Source organism: Pipistrellus kuhlii, unplaced genomic scaffold, assembly GCF_014108245.1.
Source record: "Pipistrellus kuhlii isolate mPipKuh1 unplaced genomic scaffold, mPipKuh1.p scaffold_m20_p_5, whole genome shotgun sequence".
Taxonomy (NCBI): domain Eukaryota; kingdom Metazoa; phylum Chordata; class Mammalia; order Chiroptera; family Vespertilionidae; genus Pipistrellus; species Pipistrellus kuhlii.
The window spans coordinates 25,270,119-25,291,686 of NW_023425551.1; the positions used below are offsets into that span (position 1 = coordinate 25,270,119).

Sequence of the window (21,568 nt, forward strand, 5' to 3'; positions counted from 1 at the left end):
CGAATTTGTGCCCTGGGCCTCCAGTATTGACATAAGAAGAGCAACAAAATAGCTGGATCTCCTATCCAACTATTTGGCTATAAAACTGACCCATCAATAATCCCTACCTAGGCTCTGACTGGTTTAGCTCAGTGGATAGAGCACTGGCCTGCGGACTGAGAGGTCCTAGGTTTGATTCTGGTCAAGGGCATGTACCTTAGTTGCGAGCATATCCCTAGTAGGAGGTATGCAGGAGGCAGCTGGTCCATGTTTCTCTCTCATCAGTGTTTCTAACTCTCTATCCCTCTCCCTTCCTCTCTGTAAAATATCAATAAAATATATTTTTTTAAAAACAATCCCTACCTATGCTCACAGAATTCCATCTAAGGAGGGTGTTTCACTTTTGAATCAGTGAAATATCATTAGACAGTTAAATATAGCCTCTATTATGTAAGACAGAAACATAGTAAAGAAAAAGAAAAAAACTCCAAGTGGAATATAGAATGCAGGACAAACATTTTTTAAAGAGTAAAAGCAGACTATTATTCAGATAGATATGAGAAAAGCATTATTTTATTTAAAAGAAGTGGCACTGTTAGAAAAAAAAACAAAAAACAAATAAGAGTCTTGGAAATAAAAAAGATGATATAAGAGAAATACAACAGGAAATCTTTCAGAAAAAAGAACCTCCCACAAACAAAAATAAAAAATGTAAGTGTAATAAATTAATTTCCAGAAAATATTTTCTCCTTTTCCCCACTGAATAGAGGCCATTTTTATTTTTTTTTATTTTTTACTCTCTTGATGCTTGGCTAGGACAACAAGGCCAAAAACATGTATGCAGAAGTGATCATGCATTACTTCCAAACCAAAGTCTCAACAGGCACATTTCTTGAACATCTGCCATTGAAGAAGCTACTGGTCCAAGGAAGATGAGAAATACAAGCGGCACATGACCCTCACCTGCGAAGTCCAGCCAAGCCTTGCAGAGCCCTAGTCCACTACAGACTGGTGAGTACCAAATGCTTGTTTTTGTGTAACACTGAGCTCCAGAGAAGTTTGTTGACTGACATAAGACAAAATAAATAAAAATCAATACAAAAAAAAGACTTGACAAAAAATTTAAACAACCAGATAACAGAAGTTTCACAAGAGAAAACCAAGAAAAATAAGGGGATAATATAGAAAGTAAATAATACAAGCAAAATTGTCAGAATTGAGTGATCTAAATTTCCATATTAAAAGAGCCCAATGAATAAAAAAGATCCACACTAACGCAGATCTTTTGAAATCTCAGACCATCAGAAATAAAGAGAAGTTGAAATATAGTGGCAACCATACTTTGGTAAAAACTGCTGTTTGAATTTTAACCCTGCTAAGTCTGGCTCCTGCCTGATTAAACATGGAATACTTACCTCAGCTTCCAGGTGAAGACCTGGGGGCTAAGGCAATTTTCCCTTGCCTGGGACCAGGACCACAGGAGATTGATTCCCACTGACTCAGTAGCTTCAGAGATAGAAACTATAGATAACTTTTAGAGACTAACTGCTGAGCTCTGCTTCTGTGTTATTGGCTATCGCAAGAGAGGGCCACATTCCAATGTCCAGCAGGATGTGACTAGCAACGACCCTGTGGGCTGACCCCAGTCTTTAGAACATATTCTTTAGGATTTAGAATTTAGAACAAAGGAAAATTCCTGTGGTTTGAACCTTTCAAAGGGACTGCCTACCCCTGAAACAGTGCAGTTGTGTGGAGACCACCTGCGTGGTTGTGCTCTCGTGGCTGTCCTGGCCAGTTTTTATTTCAATAAATCCTTGCCTGCTTTTTAAAATTAATCATCAGCCTCCGGTGGTCTTATTTTGAACCCAGATTTCGACCCCACAAAAAAGAAAAAAACAACAACAACATTCAGACAAAATAAACACATATAAAAAATGTCAATCAGAGTGGTATTGGACTTAAAAGAACAGCGCTGAAAGGAAGAATTCAATAAGCAAATGCTGTTGAAATTAAATTTGAAAGGGTCAAAATTGTAATCTAGAATTATATAATTATTCAAACATTAAATCAAATGTGAGAGTACAATAATAATATTTTCAAGCCTATAAGGACTCAAAAACATTTACTTTCAAAGCACCTTTTCTTTTTTTAATATATTTTATTGATTTTTTTTTTTTTACAGAGAGGAAGGGAGAGAGATAGAGAGCTAGAAATGTTGATAAGAGAGAAACATCAACCAGCTGCCTCTTGCCCCTACCAGGGATGTGCCCGCAACCAATGTACGTGCCCTTGACCGGAATCGAACCCGGGACCCTTCAGTCCACAGGCTGACGCTCTAACACTGAGCCAAACCGGCTTCGGCTCAAAGCACCTTTTCTGAGAAAGTTAGTGAAGAATATGCTCCAGTAAGGTGAGGTAGACTTGGAATCCACGATGTCAAAGCTCCAACATATCAGAGAAATTGAGAAAAAACCCAGAACGAGGGCAAAGGAAAGTACCAAAACAAAACTGTGCAGCCAGCCCAAGAATTTCCAATCCAAATGAGGAAAATACAATGAAATATATACTGCAGGAGGGATATCTTCATAAGAAATAATGGAACTGATATGATAGTTTAACTGATAAAAATTTGACTATCTTATGAGAGATTTTATAGGTCTTTTTGAGAGTTTGGAGAAGATTTCCGAATAAGGACATAACACATAAAAAAGAAAAAGTGAAGTGAGACATTATCATTTACAGGAAGAAACAAGAACCATTTGAAAGACTGGGATTCTCATTAGGTACATTTGCGTGCATGTGTTTTCCCTTCATATTTGAATTATGCTTACTGCATGCCTGCGTTAGGAGTTCTTCAGAAGCTGATGTGAAGATAATCACATGGATTCAAGCAGTTCCTTTGGGAAGTAAAGGGAGCCCTGGTGGAGGAAAGGAGAAGTGGGAGGAAAGAAATGTGGGAACTATTAAATTCTAATCTAAACCCTTGCCAACCCACGCATTCACATCACCTCGGAGCTTATTTGAAATTCTGCATCTCAGGCCCCACCCCACACATCAGAATTAGAACCTGTGCTGTTATGAGATCCTAGATGATTCATGTGAAATTTTTAAGTTTAAGAAGCAGGCACTGATCCAAACCATGTGCTCCTAGACCCACAGCATCAGCATCAGCTGGGAACTTGTTTGAAATGCAAATTACCTGGGCCCACCCAGACCTGCTGAGTCAGAATCCCTCAGGGAGGGGCCCTGATACTCTGTCCTAACAAACCCTTACCACTCAGTGAGGAACGCAGGATCCAAGCTAGCATCCTGCCTTCCCTGGTAGTTGTGACCATTTTAAATGTTAAATCATTTGTCTCATATAATTTCAGCACAGCAGTTCTACTTCTGCCAGTGGTGCCCCAGGAGGGTTAGAGAAGGAGGAACCTGTGGTAATACGTATGTACATATGGGACAATATGCTGCACTTATGGCAATAACTGGAGGGTTCCTTCCCCCAAACTGGAGAAAACTGGAAAAGCTCTCTGATTGGGGGAACGTAAAACTCATATGCTGGTTGGCCATTAAACTTGAGAGATAAATCCATGTGTGATCTTTTTTTTCAATAGCTATTCTAATAAAGGTCTTACTCCCACCTTGACTTTTAAATTTTAAAACGCCTCCACCTCTGGGAAAAAAGAAAAAAAAACAAAAAACAGCAAAACACTTTTCAGTGGTTGTCAGGTGGAGCGAGGCTAGCTGGGTAAGCAGTGCTTTAGTTCATTTAAGGAAGAATCAGAGGGTATTAGCTTCCGGTGTTTCTAAATAGTAGGGAGGAGGGCATCCTCCATTCAAGAAAGGCAAGACTTTCTTCTTTCAAACAAAAGCCCTCAATACTATCTATTGCTTTTCAATCAATTCCTAGGATTAATCTCAGAGTCTCTAGCAGCTGAAAGCTTGGAAGTAAAATACCCATGAGACCCTTCGTCACCTGCCTCACACTCACCCCTCCATTTAAACACTAACGCGTTGTTCTTCCTTTATCAGGTTCAGAGCCATCCTGCCCTTCCCTTTCACCTCTCCTAGCTCGGGCCCTGGAGTTCACAGCAGCACCATTTACAATAGCCAAGACTTGAAATCAGCCCAAGAGCCCCACAGTAGACAAAGAGGATAAAAAAGCTGTGGTGCATTTAGATAATGGAATACTATTCAGCTGTAAAAAAAGAAAGAAATCTTACCTTTTGATAGACATGTAGGGTATTATGCTAAATGAAATAAGCCAGTCAGAGAAAGACCAATACCATCGAATTTCACTTATATCTGGAGTTGAATGAACAAACAAAAGCATCGGTCTGCAGACTGAAAGGTCCCAGGTTCAATTGCGGTCAAGGGCATGTACTTTGGTTGTGGGTACAGCCCCAGTAGAAGGTGTGCAGGAGGCAGCTGAATCGGTGTCTCTCCCATCGATGTTTCTAACTCTCTATCCCTTTTCCTTCCTCTCTGTAAAAAATCAATAAAATATATACTTTTAAAAAAGGGTGAGACCTTTGTGTGGAAAACAAAACAAAACAAAATAGAAACAGACTCAAATATACTGTACAGAGAACAGACGGACAACTGTCAGAGGGGAGGGGGTTGGGAGCTGGGTAAAATAGGTTGAAGGGATTAAGCAAAAACAAAACAAACACACACTAAAAACATACTCATAGACACCGACAACACTGGGCCCTAGAGGTAAAGCAAAGTCAGTGATTTCCAGATGTCAAACCGCCTCCGTGCAGACAGAGCCAGGAATGAAGGTTCAGTCCAAGGCCAGCACCTCCCTAAGTCCCACCCCACGCCCACCTCCCACCCTCCCACCCTCCCAGCTCTGACCCAGACTTGCAGGAGCTGGCTCAGGGGCGCCTGCACTTTGTCAGGCTGACCTTGAACCACCTGCACGCGCCTTTGCCATCAGCGAGTTGCCGGAGGACTGGCCACTAGGGGGCGCGCGGGCTCCGGGCCGCCCCGGCGGGTTGGCGACGCCCCGGGGGGAGGACCCGCCGCGAGTCGGCCCTCCCCCCAGGCCAGCCCGGCCCCCTCCCCGCCCCGCACGGGCAGCGAGCGGCCTGCGGTTCCGGGTCCTGTGACCGATCAGGCGGCGTCGCGGGCGCGGCGTCGACGAAGTTTCTTCCGACGGCGGGCGGGGGCCGGGCCCGGGCGGCGGAGGGCGGGCGGCGGGCAGGAGGAGCGGGGCCCGGGCGCCGATGGCGGGCGGCGGAGCCGGGGACCTGGGCCGGGGGGCGGCCGCCGAGGCCCCCGAGACCCGCGAGCACCTCTTCAAGGTGCTGGTCATCGGCGAGCTGGGCGTGGGCAAGACCAGCATCATCAAGCGCTACGTGCACCAGCTCTTCTCCCAGCACTACCGGGCCACCATCGGCGTGGACTTCGCGCTCAAGGTCCTCCACTGGGACCAGCGCACGCTGGTGCGCCTGCAGCTGTGGGACATCGCGGGTGAGCGGCGCCCGCGGGGAGCCCGCGGCGGGCGGGCGGCGGGCGGCGGGCTCGGGGCAGGGGCGTCTGCCAGGCTCGCCAACCACCGGGACCCCGGGGCCGGGGGACCCTGCTCGGTTTCCTCTCGACCCCTGGGCTCGCCTAGGCACCGTTGGAACAGAGACTAAATCGCACGGGGGAGGGAGTGGCCCGAGTCCCCAGCGGAGCAGGACAGGGGACCGCGCGGTAGCTGGGGACTTGAGCCGCAGGACCAGGGAAGTCAGTGCATGGCTCAGGAGCCCCGTGAGATGCTCCTGCTGAGTCTGGGGAAGGCGTTTGCTGTGCGAGGGATGGAGCAGAGCCCTGGCTCAGCGCGCCCCCCTGGCCCGAGGGGAGCAAGCCTAGCGGGCCTCTGCAGCAGAAGTTTGAACTCTGAGCCTGGACAAGCTTATCAGCACCGGGAGAGGGTCGCGGGAGGTTGGCCGGCTGCTCCCTTCAGCTTTCACCCTCACCGATGAGAACTGAAGTCCGGGATTGACTCAAAGTGACTCCTCTAGGTAGTGACATAATAACCAAACTGAAACCAGGTTCTTGCCAGGACGGTTTTCACCCCCCTGCCTGGGGTGATCCCAGACCCCTCTTCTTTGTGAGTGAAACTCCTCTCTGCAAGGACTGCTCTCATTTCCAGGTCAGGCCACCCCAGGAAAGGTTTGGGAAGGCATCTCTTGAAACTCGGTGCTCCTCTCTCTAAACCAGCATCTAGCGCCCCACTCCTGCACCAGCTTCTCTCTCCCCTCTCCCTCCCCCATCTGCTTTCCTGGCATTTGCTTTCAGCTGTCATTTGGGAGCATAACACCCCTCTTTGAGGGGTGCCTCTTCTCCTTGCTCTAATTTGTGAACACTTGAACTCCGGGTGGTGAGGTGGGTGGGATGTGGGTATTAAAAAAATGTCAACTTTTGGTAAGTCTAAATATGGAAGCGGTGCCCTGTCCAATTATCACCAGTGCTAAGCAGCTCCGTATTTGGGCTGGGGCACGTTCAGGGTTGGAGAGGCCATCCTCGACCCTGTAAATGCATAAACCGAAGCCCACACCTTCTCTGGTCACCCATGTGGGGGAGGACAGGGACCGTGGGGACACAGGTCTGTGAGTGAGGCAAGGCAGTGCCCTTTTCATCCAACGCTTATTACCTATGAGAAAGGACTGAAAAACTATAACTTGGGTCCTCGTTTATTTAAGATCAGACTTCCCTACTTCAGATACGAGAATACATTTATGGTCATCCGTCCCCCAGAGAAAGGGGGATCATCAGCTGGGTTTTTTTTGGTTCCAGAAAACCAAAAGTTCGTTTGAAAAGTCATCTTTTGAAGCCAGAGGCTTCTTTCGAAACACTTCCTGCTATTTCACAGAACACTTCTGAACAGTAGTATTGCTTTGTGACAGTCCTGGATTCTAACGGTTGCCGGCCATGTGAGAATCATTCTCCCAGAATCTTCAGTGTAGCTGTGGATTTCCAGGAAGGTGATTTTAAGCCCCTGTGTAGGAGGCTTGTTGACTTTGCATTAGTCTTCATTTAAATAACGCGATATTTAGCTATTAAATTATGATTAGGTCCCAGTGCAGGCAAATGGAAGGTTTATAAGGCACAGTTGGGTTTTTAAGCTTCAAGGAAAAATGCTGCTGTTTAGAGACTTGGGGAAAGCAAAAACATCAGAGTTTTCTTTCTGGGTATCACCTCTTCTTTTTTCATTCTTCCTGAAAAGACCTGTACAGCCAGGAAGGACACATGGTCTATATCGGATTCTGATACATATCAGCCCAAATGGAATATTCTTGCACTTTTGCCTTAAAACACACATACCACCACCATCACCACTACCCCTCCCCATCCCCCAATGAATTCCTGGATGTTAGAGACCATTCAGCCCAAACACACCTGCAATTAACAAAATTAAATTTACGAGGTAATTGGAAATTATTAGGGTCGCCTTATAAATAGGTTTTCAGAGATGGAATATTAATATATAAGAACAGTGAGAGACAAAAATAACTTGGCTTTAACTTAAGATTTAAAGAGCTACATTGTTAACTGTGTTTGGTTTGGGTATTTGAATCCTAACCCATACCATTGGAATGAAGTAGTAATGATGTAATGAAGGCAAACTGGGGGCCACTCCAAAAAGTTCCCTTTGTACAAACATATTTGCCTTATGTAGTAATAAAGTAATAATATTTAAATCTCAAAGGACAGAAATAGTCCTTAATTGCAAAATAGTAAGTACAGCTGGCCACTTGATATGACTAACATAAGGTCTGGTGTTAATATGATCTAGTTTTTCTGTTAATGTAGAGTTAGGAAATGTGGTAAAGAGATTATGTCCACTCTCTGTACTTGAGAGCTTTGGCAAGTGTGACAGGCAGGAGTTGTCCAAATGTTTTTTGTAAATGTGGCCAAGCAGTTCCAGTTAAACTCTTCAAAATAAGAAAAATAGTGACTCTTGTACAGGCCTTAGGGAATCCTTTCTTAATCCATCAAATGAATGTGGTTTTAAAATACAGATACAGTTTAATATAATAATTTTTGTGTTAGGCAATTGCTGTATCTTAATTCATGCCTGTTTTGAGACTGCTGCTGAAATATATTAACTAGAGGCCTGGTGCATGAAATTTCGTGCACTGGAGGGGGGATTCCCTCAGTCCGGCCTGTGCCCTCTTGCAGTCTGGGACCCCTCGTTCCTTACCGCCTGCCTGAAACAAAGGCAGGAGAGGCTCTCACCGCCGCTGCTGCTGCTGCTGCTGCTGCTCTCACCAGCCATGAGCCCAGCTTCTGGCTGAGTGGCACTCCCCCTGTGGGAGCGCACTGACCACCAAGGGTCAGCTACTGTGTTGAGCATCTGCCCCCTGGTGGTCAGTGTGCATCATAGTGACCAGTTGTTCTGCCATTTGGTCGATTTGCATATTAGAGTTTTATTATATAGGATGTTGAAGTCTCTGGCAAGGTATTTAATAAATTCATACGTAATTAAGATGTAGCAAGAGATGTCTCTGATCTTAATTTATTATATATTATAGGTGAAGTAGTATTTGACTTACTACTTATTATAAGCTTGTTAGTAATTATAGAATTTTCGATGTAGGTTGAATGGCTGGTTTAGACTAAATCTTTACAAATAAACAAACAAATTTTGTCGAGTTAAATCTAATATAATTTAACCATGTATTCATTGAAGTGATTTTCATTTTTAGGAGAGGCAGATTTTTATCTATATACCTCTTAGAGTTTTCAGCTGGGACTGAGAATCAAATTGATATGATAAGTTAACAGTAGAAATTTACTTAATGTAAGTTTTACATGACCCAAGAGCCCTCTTAAGGAAATGAAACCCCAAGTACCAAAACATAGTTTGTTTGTTTTTTAAATGTTTTTGTTTATTTTCTATAGAGGAAGGGAGTAGGGAGATAAACATTGACGAGAGAGAAAAATCAATTGGCTTCCTCCTGCGCAGCCCCTGTTGGGGATCGAGCTCGAAACCTGGTCATGTGCTCTGACCAGGAATCAAACCAGTGTACCTCTTGGTGCATGGTCAACACTCCACCACTGAGCCACACCAACTGGACAGACCATAAATATTTAAATATAAATTGAACAAAAAGATGCCTTTAGTTCAAAATAATCCTTATGCCAAGTGGCATTTTGGGGATTAAAATTTCTTTATAAAAATCCGAGTAACATTCCTTTGGGCCATAGAACAAATCAACAAAAGCCTACCCTGAAGTTCATGTAAATATTATTAACCAAAACATAAAATGCATGCTTGGAAGACATTTTAAATTATATAAACTATACATAGATTTAGTGTGTATTTTTTCAATTCCCATCCTAGATTTGAATGTTGACCTTGATTTTCTTGTTTCATCTTGCATATTGTCAAGTACTATACCTATTGGCCTGTTCTTGTCGTATTTTATAACTTTTAACCCTTTATGAACAAAATCTGGACTATTACCTCTGATGTATTCTTGACATTCAAAATATAGATACAATAAAGTCAGGGATTATTAATGTCCAAGTTTCTTCTAAATAGGAAGAAGCAGGGCTCTAAGGACTTAGTCTATGTAGTTTGTACAGTCTCTGTCTTAAACAGTGACTACTACAGTAACTTTCCAAGGGCTTATTGGTGGTCAGTTACTTAGTAGCTCATTTATAGGGATTTTAAAAGAATGTATTACATCTGACTCCCGTACAACTCTGCCATCCCCAGTCTTACTCAGGTGCACCTGCTTTACTGAATTACAAGCAAAGCTTATTGTCCCTTTTACATTTTTCAGTCTTCCCCAATTTCTGAGTCCTGAGACACTTTTGGGTGCCCCAATCAGTACTGTGCATTCACAATTGCACAGGCAGGATGGTCAGCATGATAACATACGTGTTACTCATTTTGAAATTCCCTGACAATGATATGCCGATTGCCTTTCCTTTATTATTATTATTTCTTTCTTTATTTCTTTAAATATGTTACCATTCTTAGTTGCCTCAATTAACCCAAGCAAAAAGGTGCTCAGGTTAGCTGTATAGATAGACCACTGGTAAAAAGTACTAAAACTTGACTTTGCTCCCAACCATTTTCCTAATCATTCTGTTGTTTGAATTAAATTATAAACTTTTAGAGATCCCATAGTCTAAATACAGTGAGGTGTAGTAACTTGACCAAGAAAAAATAGGTATCAATAGCACTGTACAGGTCTCATGACTGAGATATGAAAACAATCAGCTATTAATAGTATGTCCAATTTGGAGTTTACTGGTGATAAAACAGCAGTATAAATTCTTGTCTAAATTTGCAAATATTCTGAGCACATCCAGGAAAAGCAAGGTAGTAATTACAGATGCTTACCTGGTCTCTGTGACATTACTGATTACACTGGTAAAGCCACGCATTTGTCTAGAGATGCAATGTTATTTTCAAATATACTTTGGGAGATCTTTTATTCATCTATGTGTTATCCTGATCTTTCAATTTTCTTAAGCTTTTCATATGAAATTTTAATGATCCTTATTCTATTTTTAAATGTTCCCAGGACTTCATTTTTATTCAGGTATGATGGGGTCTACCCATCAGGAGCCTACAGCCATTGTAAACAAAGTTTGTTACTTATGGTTCCCAAGAGGAGGACCTCCTTGGTCAGGTGGCAAGATGTGTGAAGGGAAAGCCTGAGCAAGAGCCCTGATTGTGGCTCTTATAGGAGGGAATGTGCATAGACAAGGCAGCATAGACAAGCTGAGCAAACTTAAGTTTGGGTAGTTGGAAAAATTTCAGAGGGCTGGGATATAAGGTGGTCCCTAGTTGTCTAGTTGCTGGCTGTGGGATGATTTAGTGCCTGAGGATAGACTCCTGGAATGCAGGAGCCTGCAACCAGGAGGCTGATGGAGTGTATGGACTCTGTATTGGTTGGTTTACATATCAAAGACATGCTCTCAGCAAATTGTCTCTAAATCTAAGAACTAGCTAACCCTGGGAGGGTCAGTCCTTCCCTTGGTCCACAAGGCCCTAGGATATCAAAGCTTCATAAAATGTAGAAAATAAAAAGCTTAATTAATATATACTTCTAGGCATTTATTAAGACAGATTGAAAGTATACTTGCAAAGAGGAAGACTTTGAAGGCCTTAGATTTGTAACCCCAAAATAGCATATTCTTAAAATAGTAAGGATTTCACACTTAAACTACACTTACCTAATAGGGAGTGGGTAAGTTGACAAGTTTAAGTTGTATTATGGTTGTAGAGATCTTACCTTGAATGATAATAAAAATAGTAAAAGCATAAATGTAGGGAAATTTCTGAAGGACATAAAAGTTCAAGGAAAATAAAGGTGCTTTATAATTTTATTCAATTATATTGTCAAAAAAGCTTTTTGACCCTTTGCAATCCAGGAGACTAGGAATCTGTAATTTCCTCACTCTTTTGCATGAGATGAACCAGATAGAACCACATAAAAATAAATGGCTAACAGGGGGTTAATTTAAGGATCTCTATTGGTCTTCTTAACTGATATATGGCCTTACATTCTCTTCTTCCCATTCTTTACATTAACTTCTATCCAGATATTTGCCTTAAGCATCTTATGCAGTGATGTTTTCTAGTGCTTCTTGAAATTAAGCTAAATGTATGAGGGTTTTTTTGGTGTTTTGTTTTGTTTTGTTTTGTTTTTAGTGTGGTTATATGGTGCCTCCTCCATCAGACTCATGGGAGGTTCTTAAAAGGCAGATTATTTAGCATCAAACTGTATCAACAGACTTGGCTTCATCTGACAAACATCACCATGAAGTCAGTTAACTCAACTAGTAAGTGTGTGGTTGAGCCATCCAAGGCTGGTGAGCAGAAAGAACCATAAAGTTTTTATGGATTGAAGCTGAAGTTTCACCACTCAGCTATTCCTTGGCCATAGTTCATATTTTTGTGGTTCAATCAAATGTACATGCTAGGAAATCTAGGGCTTTTAAAAACATTTTTATATTGCTTTTCCAAATAAAATTATGTAATGGGATATTGGGGTAGGTAATTAGAAATCCTCCATCCTTAGCAAATTAGAATTCCCAGAGATGAGGCCTGAAAATTTGCAATTTACCAAGCCCCATGGGTGATCTGATTTGTACTAAAGTTGAGGACAGCTATTATGTCACTGACTTACAAAGATGGAGCATGGATCCAGATATTTCTGACAAAGGTTCCATTGTTATGTTATCTCCCTATCATTTTACATAGGACTAAGTGGTTGAGTGTTGACCCATGAACCAAGAGGTTACTGGTTCCATTCCCCATCAGGGCACATGCCCGGGTTGTGGACTCAGTCCCCAGTAAGGACCGTGCAGAAGGTGGCATATCAATATTCTCCTCTCACCAATGTTTCTCTCTCTATATCCATCATTCTTCCTCTCTCTTTAAATAAATAAATAAAAACACATTAAAAAAATAAGAAAATTAGAGAAATGAATGGAATTGTGTTATATCATGTAACTCCCCTTCTTACTAGTACATTATTAAACTGTGAAATTCAGTGCATATCAAATCTACACTCAGATGGTGCTAATTTGATGCATTATCTTTTAAACTTCTCTTACTGAGAATAGTACACTCATTTTATGGAAAATTATGCAAGTCAGTGCAGGGGACAGGGGGAATGTGCAACTAGCATACAGTCTATTCTCACATCCTTTTATTGATTATTATTATGGAAGTTTAAGAAATTGTTTTACTTTTAACAATACCTTTATAATTCTAACATGTTAAATACTAGAGTGTAATGCTGGGGTAAGTTTATAATAGCTTGATAAATTAGTAGCACAATGAGTCATAAACTTGATGCCTAAAAATAACAAAAATACTCACATGGCTACAAATTATAACCTCTTACATGTAAAACCCAAGACACATTACAACACCACATTATTACCTAATTCAAGCTGTATAAAGTGTTAAGTGGACATACAGTTATCCTTTTAGAACCAATGATTGGACTTAAATTTTGGCTGGGTCTTGACCTATCAGTCGCCAACCATATCAGCTTGTTAGAAGAACTTCATCTCTGAAGTGCACAGTGATATTTAAGGATTTTTGTAAATGGTTTCACATGCACTCACTAGAAAGTATGCATTTTCATCCAGTCACCTTGTGCAAGAATATGTAGCTCAGTGCATGGGAAAAAGTAAGCATTTATACTTGGAAAACTAGGCACCAATTGTCCCAGTGCTTGACTTGATTGTAATTGTGAAATTTATATTTTGAGTTTCAAACAACATTTAGAAACGTTTATATTATTTAGTAAGTGGGGTATGAACATAAAATATGGAGACAAACATTAGCAAACTAAAGGAAACCAGTGATTAAAATCCTAAGAGAAAGCATCTGTGGCCTGTGTTTCTGGTAATGGTTCAAGAATGCAGTACTTGTCTCAACTTCTTTTCAGAGTTATTAGAGTTGGATACTCCCAGATATTAGATAAGCATTTTAATACTTTTGGTAACATGTGTACCCTAGGGGTCATCCCTCCAGGTAAGGTGAGCATCTTTACATTTCTCTGAACCTAGATGACTGGTACAGTGCTCTTTTTCTCCTTTCTCAGTGCCAAGATGTGTAGTTATAATAAAAACACGGATAGTAACTTCTAGATAAGACAATGTAGAGTCCTTTGAAATATGCTGGCAATGTGCCCACAGCAATATGAATGAAAAAGGCCATCCCTAATATCAGGGTCACTCAGGTAGTCAGCAGTGGGACATTTCCCTTAGCTGCCATAGAAAAGCCTTAAGGGACAGAGAGCAGAGGGTTAACTTGTGCATTAGGGCTATGCTATGGTACTTACTGCCTTGGATCTGTTTGGAAACATGGGGACATATGGAGCAGTGTATATCCAGAAAATATTTGCCCAACAGATCAGACAGCACGCTAGATAACCAATCAGCCTAGGATACTTGAGGAACTTCATTTCCCTGGGGTTTTATTTTCTTGGCTACAAAGTAAGAGAGGTATGACTAGATAATACAGGCTGTTCTTTTCCAGTTATAATATTGTCCACTTAAGTGTTTTGTCGGGAAAGCATGGAAGTGTTCTCCTCCCTCCAGGGAGAAATAGCCACAGGACTGGTTGAAGAACATGGTGTTGCTTAAAAGTTCTCCCACCATCTGAACTACTTCCTCAGACCTATGAAGAGAAGATCTCTCGCCCGGTCAATGTGGCTCAATGGTTGAGTGTCTACCCATGAACCAGCAGGTCACGGTTCGATTCCTGGTCAGGGAAACATGCCTCAGTTTTGGGCAGGATCCCCAGTAAGGAGTATGCAGGAAATAGCCAATCAATGATATTCTGTCTTCATTGATGTTTCTATCCCTCTCTCCTTCATTCCTCTCTCTGAAATCAATACAATAAAATGAGATTTTTAAAAAAGAGGAAGATCTTCTGGGTCCTGCTGAGTTTCCATATTGCTGTAAACTTTTAATGCTTAACATGTCCACACCACACAAAACAAAACTTATGCAACTGTCTTTGTAGTGAGTAACTATGGCTTTCTTCTCCAGCCAGTCCTCTCCTGTCATAGGACACAACCCAGGAGCGTTCAGCATTGCGGGAATTTCACTTATGTGTTTGTGGAAAGTAGAATCTCAGAATAATCAAGATTTGGGGGAGGGGGGGGCTAAAATTATTTTATCCTTCCATTATTCCATTAATATCTAAAAGTGCATGATGGCTTAGTAGAATTTGAAGGAGAAATATATTTATTCAGGGTAGCTTTGCATTTGTTACTATCAATAAAATGTAGATAAAGCATGCTTTTCATCATGTGTTTTACTAGGAAAATGTCTTATTGCAGTGTTTTTTTAACATTGATCAGAGTTATAAATCTCAGATTAATGTTGATTGCCACTCATGTTTTCTTAGTCCTCTACTCAGTAACTTGGCTGATTGAAGGTATAAGCTTTAAAAGTCAAGGCAACTGCAAGTTCAGAATGGCTGGCATCATATTTCCATAGGCATGTGGGAGTCAGGAGACCCAGGTTCAAGTCTCATCTTGAGTCATTGCTACTGAATACTGGTCAAGCAGCTCTTTGCGTGTTTCTTCATCTGTCAGCTGAAGATAAGGACCTTCCTACTCCAAGAATAGTGTGATATCAGATAGTAAGAGCATGCTTTGCAAAGTCTTATATGATAGTGTAAGCAATAGATTTTCCCCAAAAAGTTTTTAACCTGTTAAATTATTTTAAAAGTAAAATCTTTGGAGAACTCTGTAATTTGATCCTTCCTTTAATAGCACAACCATGGTGCCACTTTTTGTTCTAAAATAATAGTTTTGCATGTGTCTGCCTTTTTAGAAGAGAGCAATCTTGTATATCAAGTCAAAATCCGGTGGAGATGTGAAAGATAAGTTAAGAGCATGAGATTCTTTATCTCATGTCCAGTCCCAATCTTTTTGGTTAGCATTAACCCACTATACTTATCTTCTTCCTGCAAGCTTCATTTTCTTCTATTCTTGTCTCTTCTTCCACTACTCCCAGCTTGCTTTTTCCCTTTGGTACCTCTCTTTTCTTAGCCCAAGGAGAGAGGGAAGTGATGGACTCTGTACTTTAAGTACTGACCTTGAAGGTTATGGACACCGTGTTGTACACAAGCAGAACAAAAATGAGTTCCTTGTGTATGCAGGCCACATGATCAGCCACTCTGCTTTGTGAGTCAGCTCTATGTGTATGTTTTTAATCTCACAGTTGATATTGCAGTGGAATGGGAGAATATGTGTTTATGCCATTATTCTTAGGGTCAGAGAGGTTCACTCTAAATAGGGATCCTGACTAAATCGTGAGTGTTTAACCTCTTACTGTATTTTTTTTCTAGGGCAGGAGCGGTTTGGCAACATGACCCGAGTCTACTATAAAGAAGCTGTTGGTGCTTTTGTAGTCTTTGATATATCGAGAGGTTCCACATTTGAGGCCGTCTTAAAATGGAAAAGTGACCTGGACAGTAAAGTTCATCTTCCAAATGGTAGCCCTATCCCTGCTGTTCTCTTAGCTAATAAATGTGACCAGAAAAAGGAAGGTGGCCAGAGTCCTGCCCAGATGGACCAGTTCTGCAAAGAACATGGCTTCACTGGATGGTTTGAAACCTCCGCTAAGGTGAGATCTGCCTGAGTATCCACCCTGCTGTTAGCTTGTAAATATGAAGTATTTAGGTGGACTTAGGTGAGTGCTGGTTGGAAGCCTAGAAAAAAGTTCAGTCAAAAGCAGCAATGCTTTCAAAATTGGTTAGTGGGAGTTGAATAGGATAGATTTCACATTAAAATGAAAATGAGCTGTTACTTAGAGTAAATAACAAATGCCATTTTCTGTGAGCTTGAGTCTTTAAATGAAGTCTCGTGCACCAAGAGTTTATGAGGTGAAGCACAAGCATTTTTTTTTAATTTTCCAGAAGGCTAACAAAACCTAGGGCCATGACCCTGGTGAAGATGTAGTTCATGTGCAAGGCTAGCAAAGGCATTGAAAGAGTCAGAGAGATGTATTTGGATGACACTTGATGAGTTTTATATTAACTGTGTATGAAATCATTTGAACAAGAAGAAAGTATCAATATTTGTGATATATTTCCTCATGAATAGTAGAATGAGAATTTTTCTTTGAACCATTATGGGAAGCTGGATAATTTTATTTTTTAATTTTTTTTATCTTTCATGGTGTGTTAGCTCAGTTGGTCAGAGTGTTGTCCCAATATGCTAAGGTTGCAGGTTCAATCCCTGGTCAGGGAACATACAAGCATCAATCAGTGAATGAATAAATAAGTGGAACAAGTTGATGTTTCTCTCTCTCCTTCCCTCCTTCCCTCCTTCCCTCCTTCCCTCCCTCCCTCCCTCCCTCCCTCCCTCCCTCCCTCTCCCTCCCTCCCTCCCTCCCTCTCCCTCCCTCTCCCTCCCTCTCCCTCCCTCTCCCTCCTCTCCCCTCCCTCTCCTCTCCCCTCCCCTCCCCTCCTCTCCTCTCCTCTCCTCTCCTCTCCTCTCCTCTCCTCTCCTCTCCTCTCCTCGTCCCTCCGCGCCTCTCCTCTCCTCTCCTCTCCTCTCCTCTCCTCTCTCTCTCCTCTCTCTCTCTCTCTCTCTCTCTCTCTCTCTCTCTCTCTCTCTCTCTCTCTCTCTCTCTCCCCCTCTCTCCCCCTTCCCTCTCTCCCCTTCCCTCCTTCCTTCCCTCTCTCCCTCCCTCCCTCCCTTCTTCCCTCCCTCCCTCCCTCCCTCCCTCCCTTTCTCCTTCTCTCCCTCCCTCCCATCTCTCTCTCCCTTCCTCTCTTAAACCAATAAGTAAAATAAACACACACACATAAGTCACTTTTGAAAGTCTTAACAGCCTAGATATGCAAGAAAGCAAAAGTGAAAATCAAAAGCACAAAGTACTGGAGGGTAGAGGGTGCTTGTTTGTGTGTGTGTTAGAAGTTTCACTTCTACCTGACAGACAGAACTTTAAGCAAGTGGGCCTCATACACTGATAAGGACAGATCATGCATGCCTTATTCTTGTCCAAAATGCATAACGAACTTAATGATAAGGAAGCATCAAGCAGACCCAAATTAAGAGATATTCTCTGGCAAGTACTCTCCGAGAATGTCAAATTCGTGAAAATAAGGAGACTAAGGAACTGTTTCAGATTAAAGGAATCAGGAGACATGACCGCAAAATTCAGCTGCTCACCTGTACAGTTGGTATAATTTGAATATGATAAATAGAATAATGCTGATAGTACTATTATCTAACTTCCTGATTTTGATAGTTGTACTCCAGTTATCTAAAATGTTAACATTTGAGGAATATGGGTGAATTTTTACTATTATTGCAGTTTTACTAAATAAAATTATTTAAAAATATTAAGTTATATATTTTAAAAATCACAGATTTTGCTCTGTGTTGCTTTTTGTCTAATTGATGACGACTTATAAATCTATTGCACACATGTGATAGGTAGTGATTCCATAGGATAGTCTTAAAGGATATCACACCTACAACATTGTCTCAGGTCAATTTACATGTGCCATCTAAAATTAATGATTCCTACTAATAAAACAGGAGGGGCATGAGGACTATATAAATCAACTAAAGTCAAAATCAGTCAAGGGCCTGCCTGATGCTGCCTGACATGGAACTGGGCTGACCAGAGATGCAAGCAGACCAGGAAGAGCCTCTGGACAGGGAAAGGTCCCACAAGGATTGATGACTAGCTCCTCACCCGTACCTTACCACTCCACCCATACCTTAAAAAAGGGAAAGCACAAGGCCACAAAATATACCTTGTAATGGTTAAAGTTAATCCCAACTTTTCCCCATGCCAGCAACTTTCAAGGAAACTATAAACAGAACAGATATAAGCTTAACCTCTAGAAATTGTTGGAGTCTCTTTCCTTCTCTCATGAGACCCCACAAGAGAAGGAAATGAGACTACTCTGTGGAGTGGCTTTATTTACGTGTCCTCTGTGCTCAATAAAACCTGCTTTTCCACATTAACCTCTTGTCTATCTGGCTCCTGCCTTGAATTCTTACCTGTGTGAAGCCAAGAACCCACTCCTCTGGCACCACTCAGAGATGGGGAAGCAACAGGATGGATTTATCCTATTTTAATGTGGTGTGGCCCCTTGACATTTTTCTTCAGATGTATCCAGAATGCTTGAATTAGATGTTCAAAGGCAGGGATGGTTTCGTTTCAGTGCTTCCATTCATGTGAGTGGCAACCCAGAGGGGGGTGAATTTTTATTTTCAACCATCAAAATTGTTTTTTTATTTGCAACCATCAAAATCGTTTTTTTAAACCTCAGTGGCAAAATGTTTAAAATAGGAACATCTAAAAAGGTGATCTTTTGTCAAAAAAAAGAGGTTTCCATAGCCACATGATACAGTGGCATTGAACTCTTGGGTAATACTTCAGTGTCAGAGAAGATGATGCTGAGGAACTTTCCTAGTTCCTGTGAATGTTCTTAATGCTTTATTCTGTGGGTCAATTCATAGAACTGATCTTGTTCCTTATTCTTGCTTCACAGGACAACATTAACATAGAAGAAGCAGCCCGGTTCCTGGTAGAGAACATCCTCATGAACCACCAAAGCTTTCCCAATGAAGACAACGATGGGGACAAAATTAAGCTGCACCAGGAGGCCTTGCCAGCAGAGAGCAAATCGCAGTGTTGCTGACGTGGCTTCAGCTCCTCTCCTGCTTGCCAGAGGCAGCCTGACTTCATTTCTCCATTTGGAGCAAATTTCTGAGAAGGGATTGAGATGGTGGATGCCCTGCTCTGGGATCTTCCCAGGGCTGTGCTTTAACGTGACTGTGAGGGCCATGGGAGCCTTAGCTGAAGTGGGTATTAGTGTCTATCCTGAGCATGGCCAGACATAGAGTGAGCACTCGGGCTTCTCTCATTGCTGTTGCCCTCAGGTTCAGGATAATGTTTACATCCTTCTTCACATCTTTGAAAATGACAATGTCCAGGATTTGGTACGAGTTGCACGTTGTGGCTCTTAGTGTAAGCACTGGGGTGGTAATAAAACTTTCCCAGCACTTTTACAGTAATGGTACGAGTCCATATTTTTGTATTCTAACTTCGCTTTTGAGGGAGGCTTTTAGACTGTTAGCCACAGAAGGCTTGACGTTTCTGTTCAGTAAAACAAGCTTCTAACTGGAGCCTATATCTATAACAGTCATGGTCAAGGAGAGAAGTTATTCAAAGATTAGATCCAAGGTTCCATAGTGTGAATTGTGAGAGAAACAAGGTCCTGTGGTTTTATATAAAGTTTTGAGCATTTAAAGTATAATACATGAGAAAGGTACGTCTGGCTCACAATATTTGTATTACCGTTCAACCCAATTAAGAACAGAATAAATATTTTGACTGATGTCTTTGTTTTAAATTAATGTAGCTCTACCGGGCAATCCAGGGTCTATTTTTATGCCTTAGAAAACTTTGTGTCTGTTTACTTTTGCTTCTATTGCTAAGGAACTTAATGGTATCATGTGGAAGGTGCAACTTCTCTTTTTTAGAGGGATATTTAAAGGTGTTTGTTACATAATCCAAAGCTAATGTGAAATGAGCTATAAAAAATTGTCTTATACATTATTATGAACTTGAATAGGAATGATCCATGCATTTATTAATAGTGGGGGTGGAGGAATAGCACCGAATTACACTTGATCTGACAGGCACAGAATTATGCTTGATCTGGGAATAAATAGTCATGGTTTGCAAAATGGAGCTCATACTTTTCACCAACTAAGCTTTGCCTGGGAATCACAAATATGTACAGTTGAGGCTCGATGCACAAATTATTGCATGGCCAGGATGAGGGGGGCCCCTGGTGGCAGACAGGCTGGCCCTGCCCCCTGGTCGAACTCCTGGTCAAGGGGATAATTTGCATATTACCCTTTTATTATATAGGATTATTATATAGTATATTACATTTTTAAATAACTCTTTGACCTTTTCTGATATGTATTCAAGGTCCTTGAGAAAGCTGGCAGAGGCTTATTTAGCTTTCAAATCAATTTACATACTTAAAGAGAAAAAACCTACAAGTTTCAAATGAAATACTCTCAGAAAAGGTAGGGAGGACGCAGGAGTGGGTATAGTCTCTTCCCTTATTTTCAACAGGGAGAATTAAGCCCTATTTTTAATTTGTATTTTCCCTTACTATCAACCCAGAATAAACATTTGCTTATGTGTACAAGGGAGAATATAGAGAAGCCCATTGCTTGGATATACATGCAACAAATTAATAACGATAGCAGTAGTAAATAACAACAGCTAAATGCTTAGCTATAGGGGGAAAATAAAATGCACAATTGTATATTATTAAAAAACAAAGTTTAACCACATAAGTTGGAAGATTTAATTGTTTGTATTAAACAATTCATGAATCCAGCAGCATCCAATAGAGCAAGTAGAAGAATTCTCCAAAGAACTATACAAAAAGGGACAGTTTTAATAAGAAAGGGAGCTATTAACAAAAGAAAGGACTATTTTTAGGCCAAGACATTTTGGGGGAGTGATGGACAGCCAGAATTTTTATATGCAAATTGCCTCTTTTTTTTTTTTTTTTCAATGGGGGGTGGGGGTGGGGGATGAGAAGGCCCAGGTCACACATTACCTCATTCACCAGAGCATTTCTGGGTGTTAACTAAGATTACCTTTTTGGGAGGGACTCAAACAGCAATAGGTCAGGTATTAAATCTAAGTTTGGTGTCATGGGCTTTAGCATAAGTGATGGCATTTGAGCCTGTGGTTTGCTCTTGAACAGTACCCATACAAGGAGATACTGTGCAGCATTATAGTAGCATTTAAATTAAAATGTGTGTTAAAAATGAAAGGCTGTGTGAGCCATTCAGAATGATAAACACCAAAGTCTTTATCTCAATAAAGGCTAGAATTGTGGATGTTGATCAGAGCTGACTTGGGCTTTTTAGACAAGGTTTATATTTTTGTGGTACAGCTTCATTTTACACCTATCAGGGTATTCCCTGCACTGTCATTGAAATCAAAAGGAGACTTCCAACGGAGAACACAATACTTTTAAAATATAAAAAACACTTTCCCCCCTCATTTATTTATTGGTCTTTCCTTTACAATCAACACTTGTTTT

The 21,568-nt window shown here is 41.3% G+C and overlaps 1 protein-coding gene across 1 annotated transcript; it reads left to right on the top strand.

Moving 5' to 3' along the window:
- The first annotated feature begins 5,128 nt into the window (after positions 1 to 5,128).
- RAB32 (RAB32, member RAS oncogene family) lies at positions 5,129 to 19,828 on the top strand. The gene is made up of 3 exons (XM_036413852.2): positions 5,129 to 5,451; positions 15,812 to 16,089; positions 18,980 to 19,828. Exons 1-3 carry the CDS (start codon positions 5,205 to 5,207, stop codon positions 19,127 to 19,129), a joined length of 675 nt encoding a protein of 224 aa, XP_036269745.1. The 5' UTR covers positions 5,129 to 5,204; the 3' UTR covers positions 19,130 to 19,828.
- The last annotated feature ends 1,740 nt before the right edge of the window (positions 19,829 to 21,568 follow it).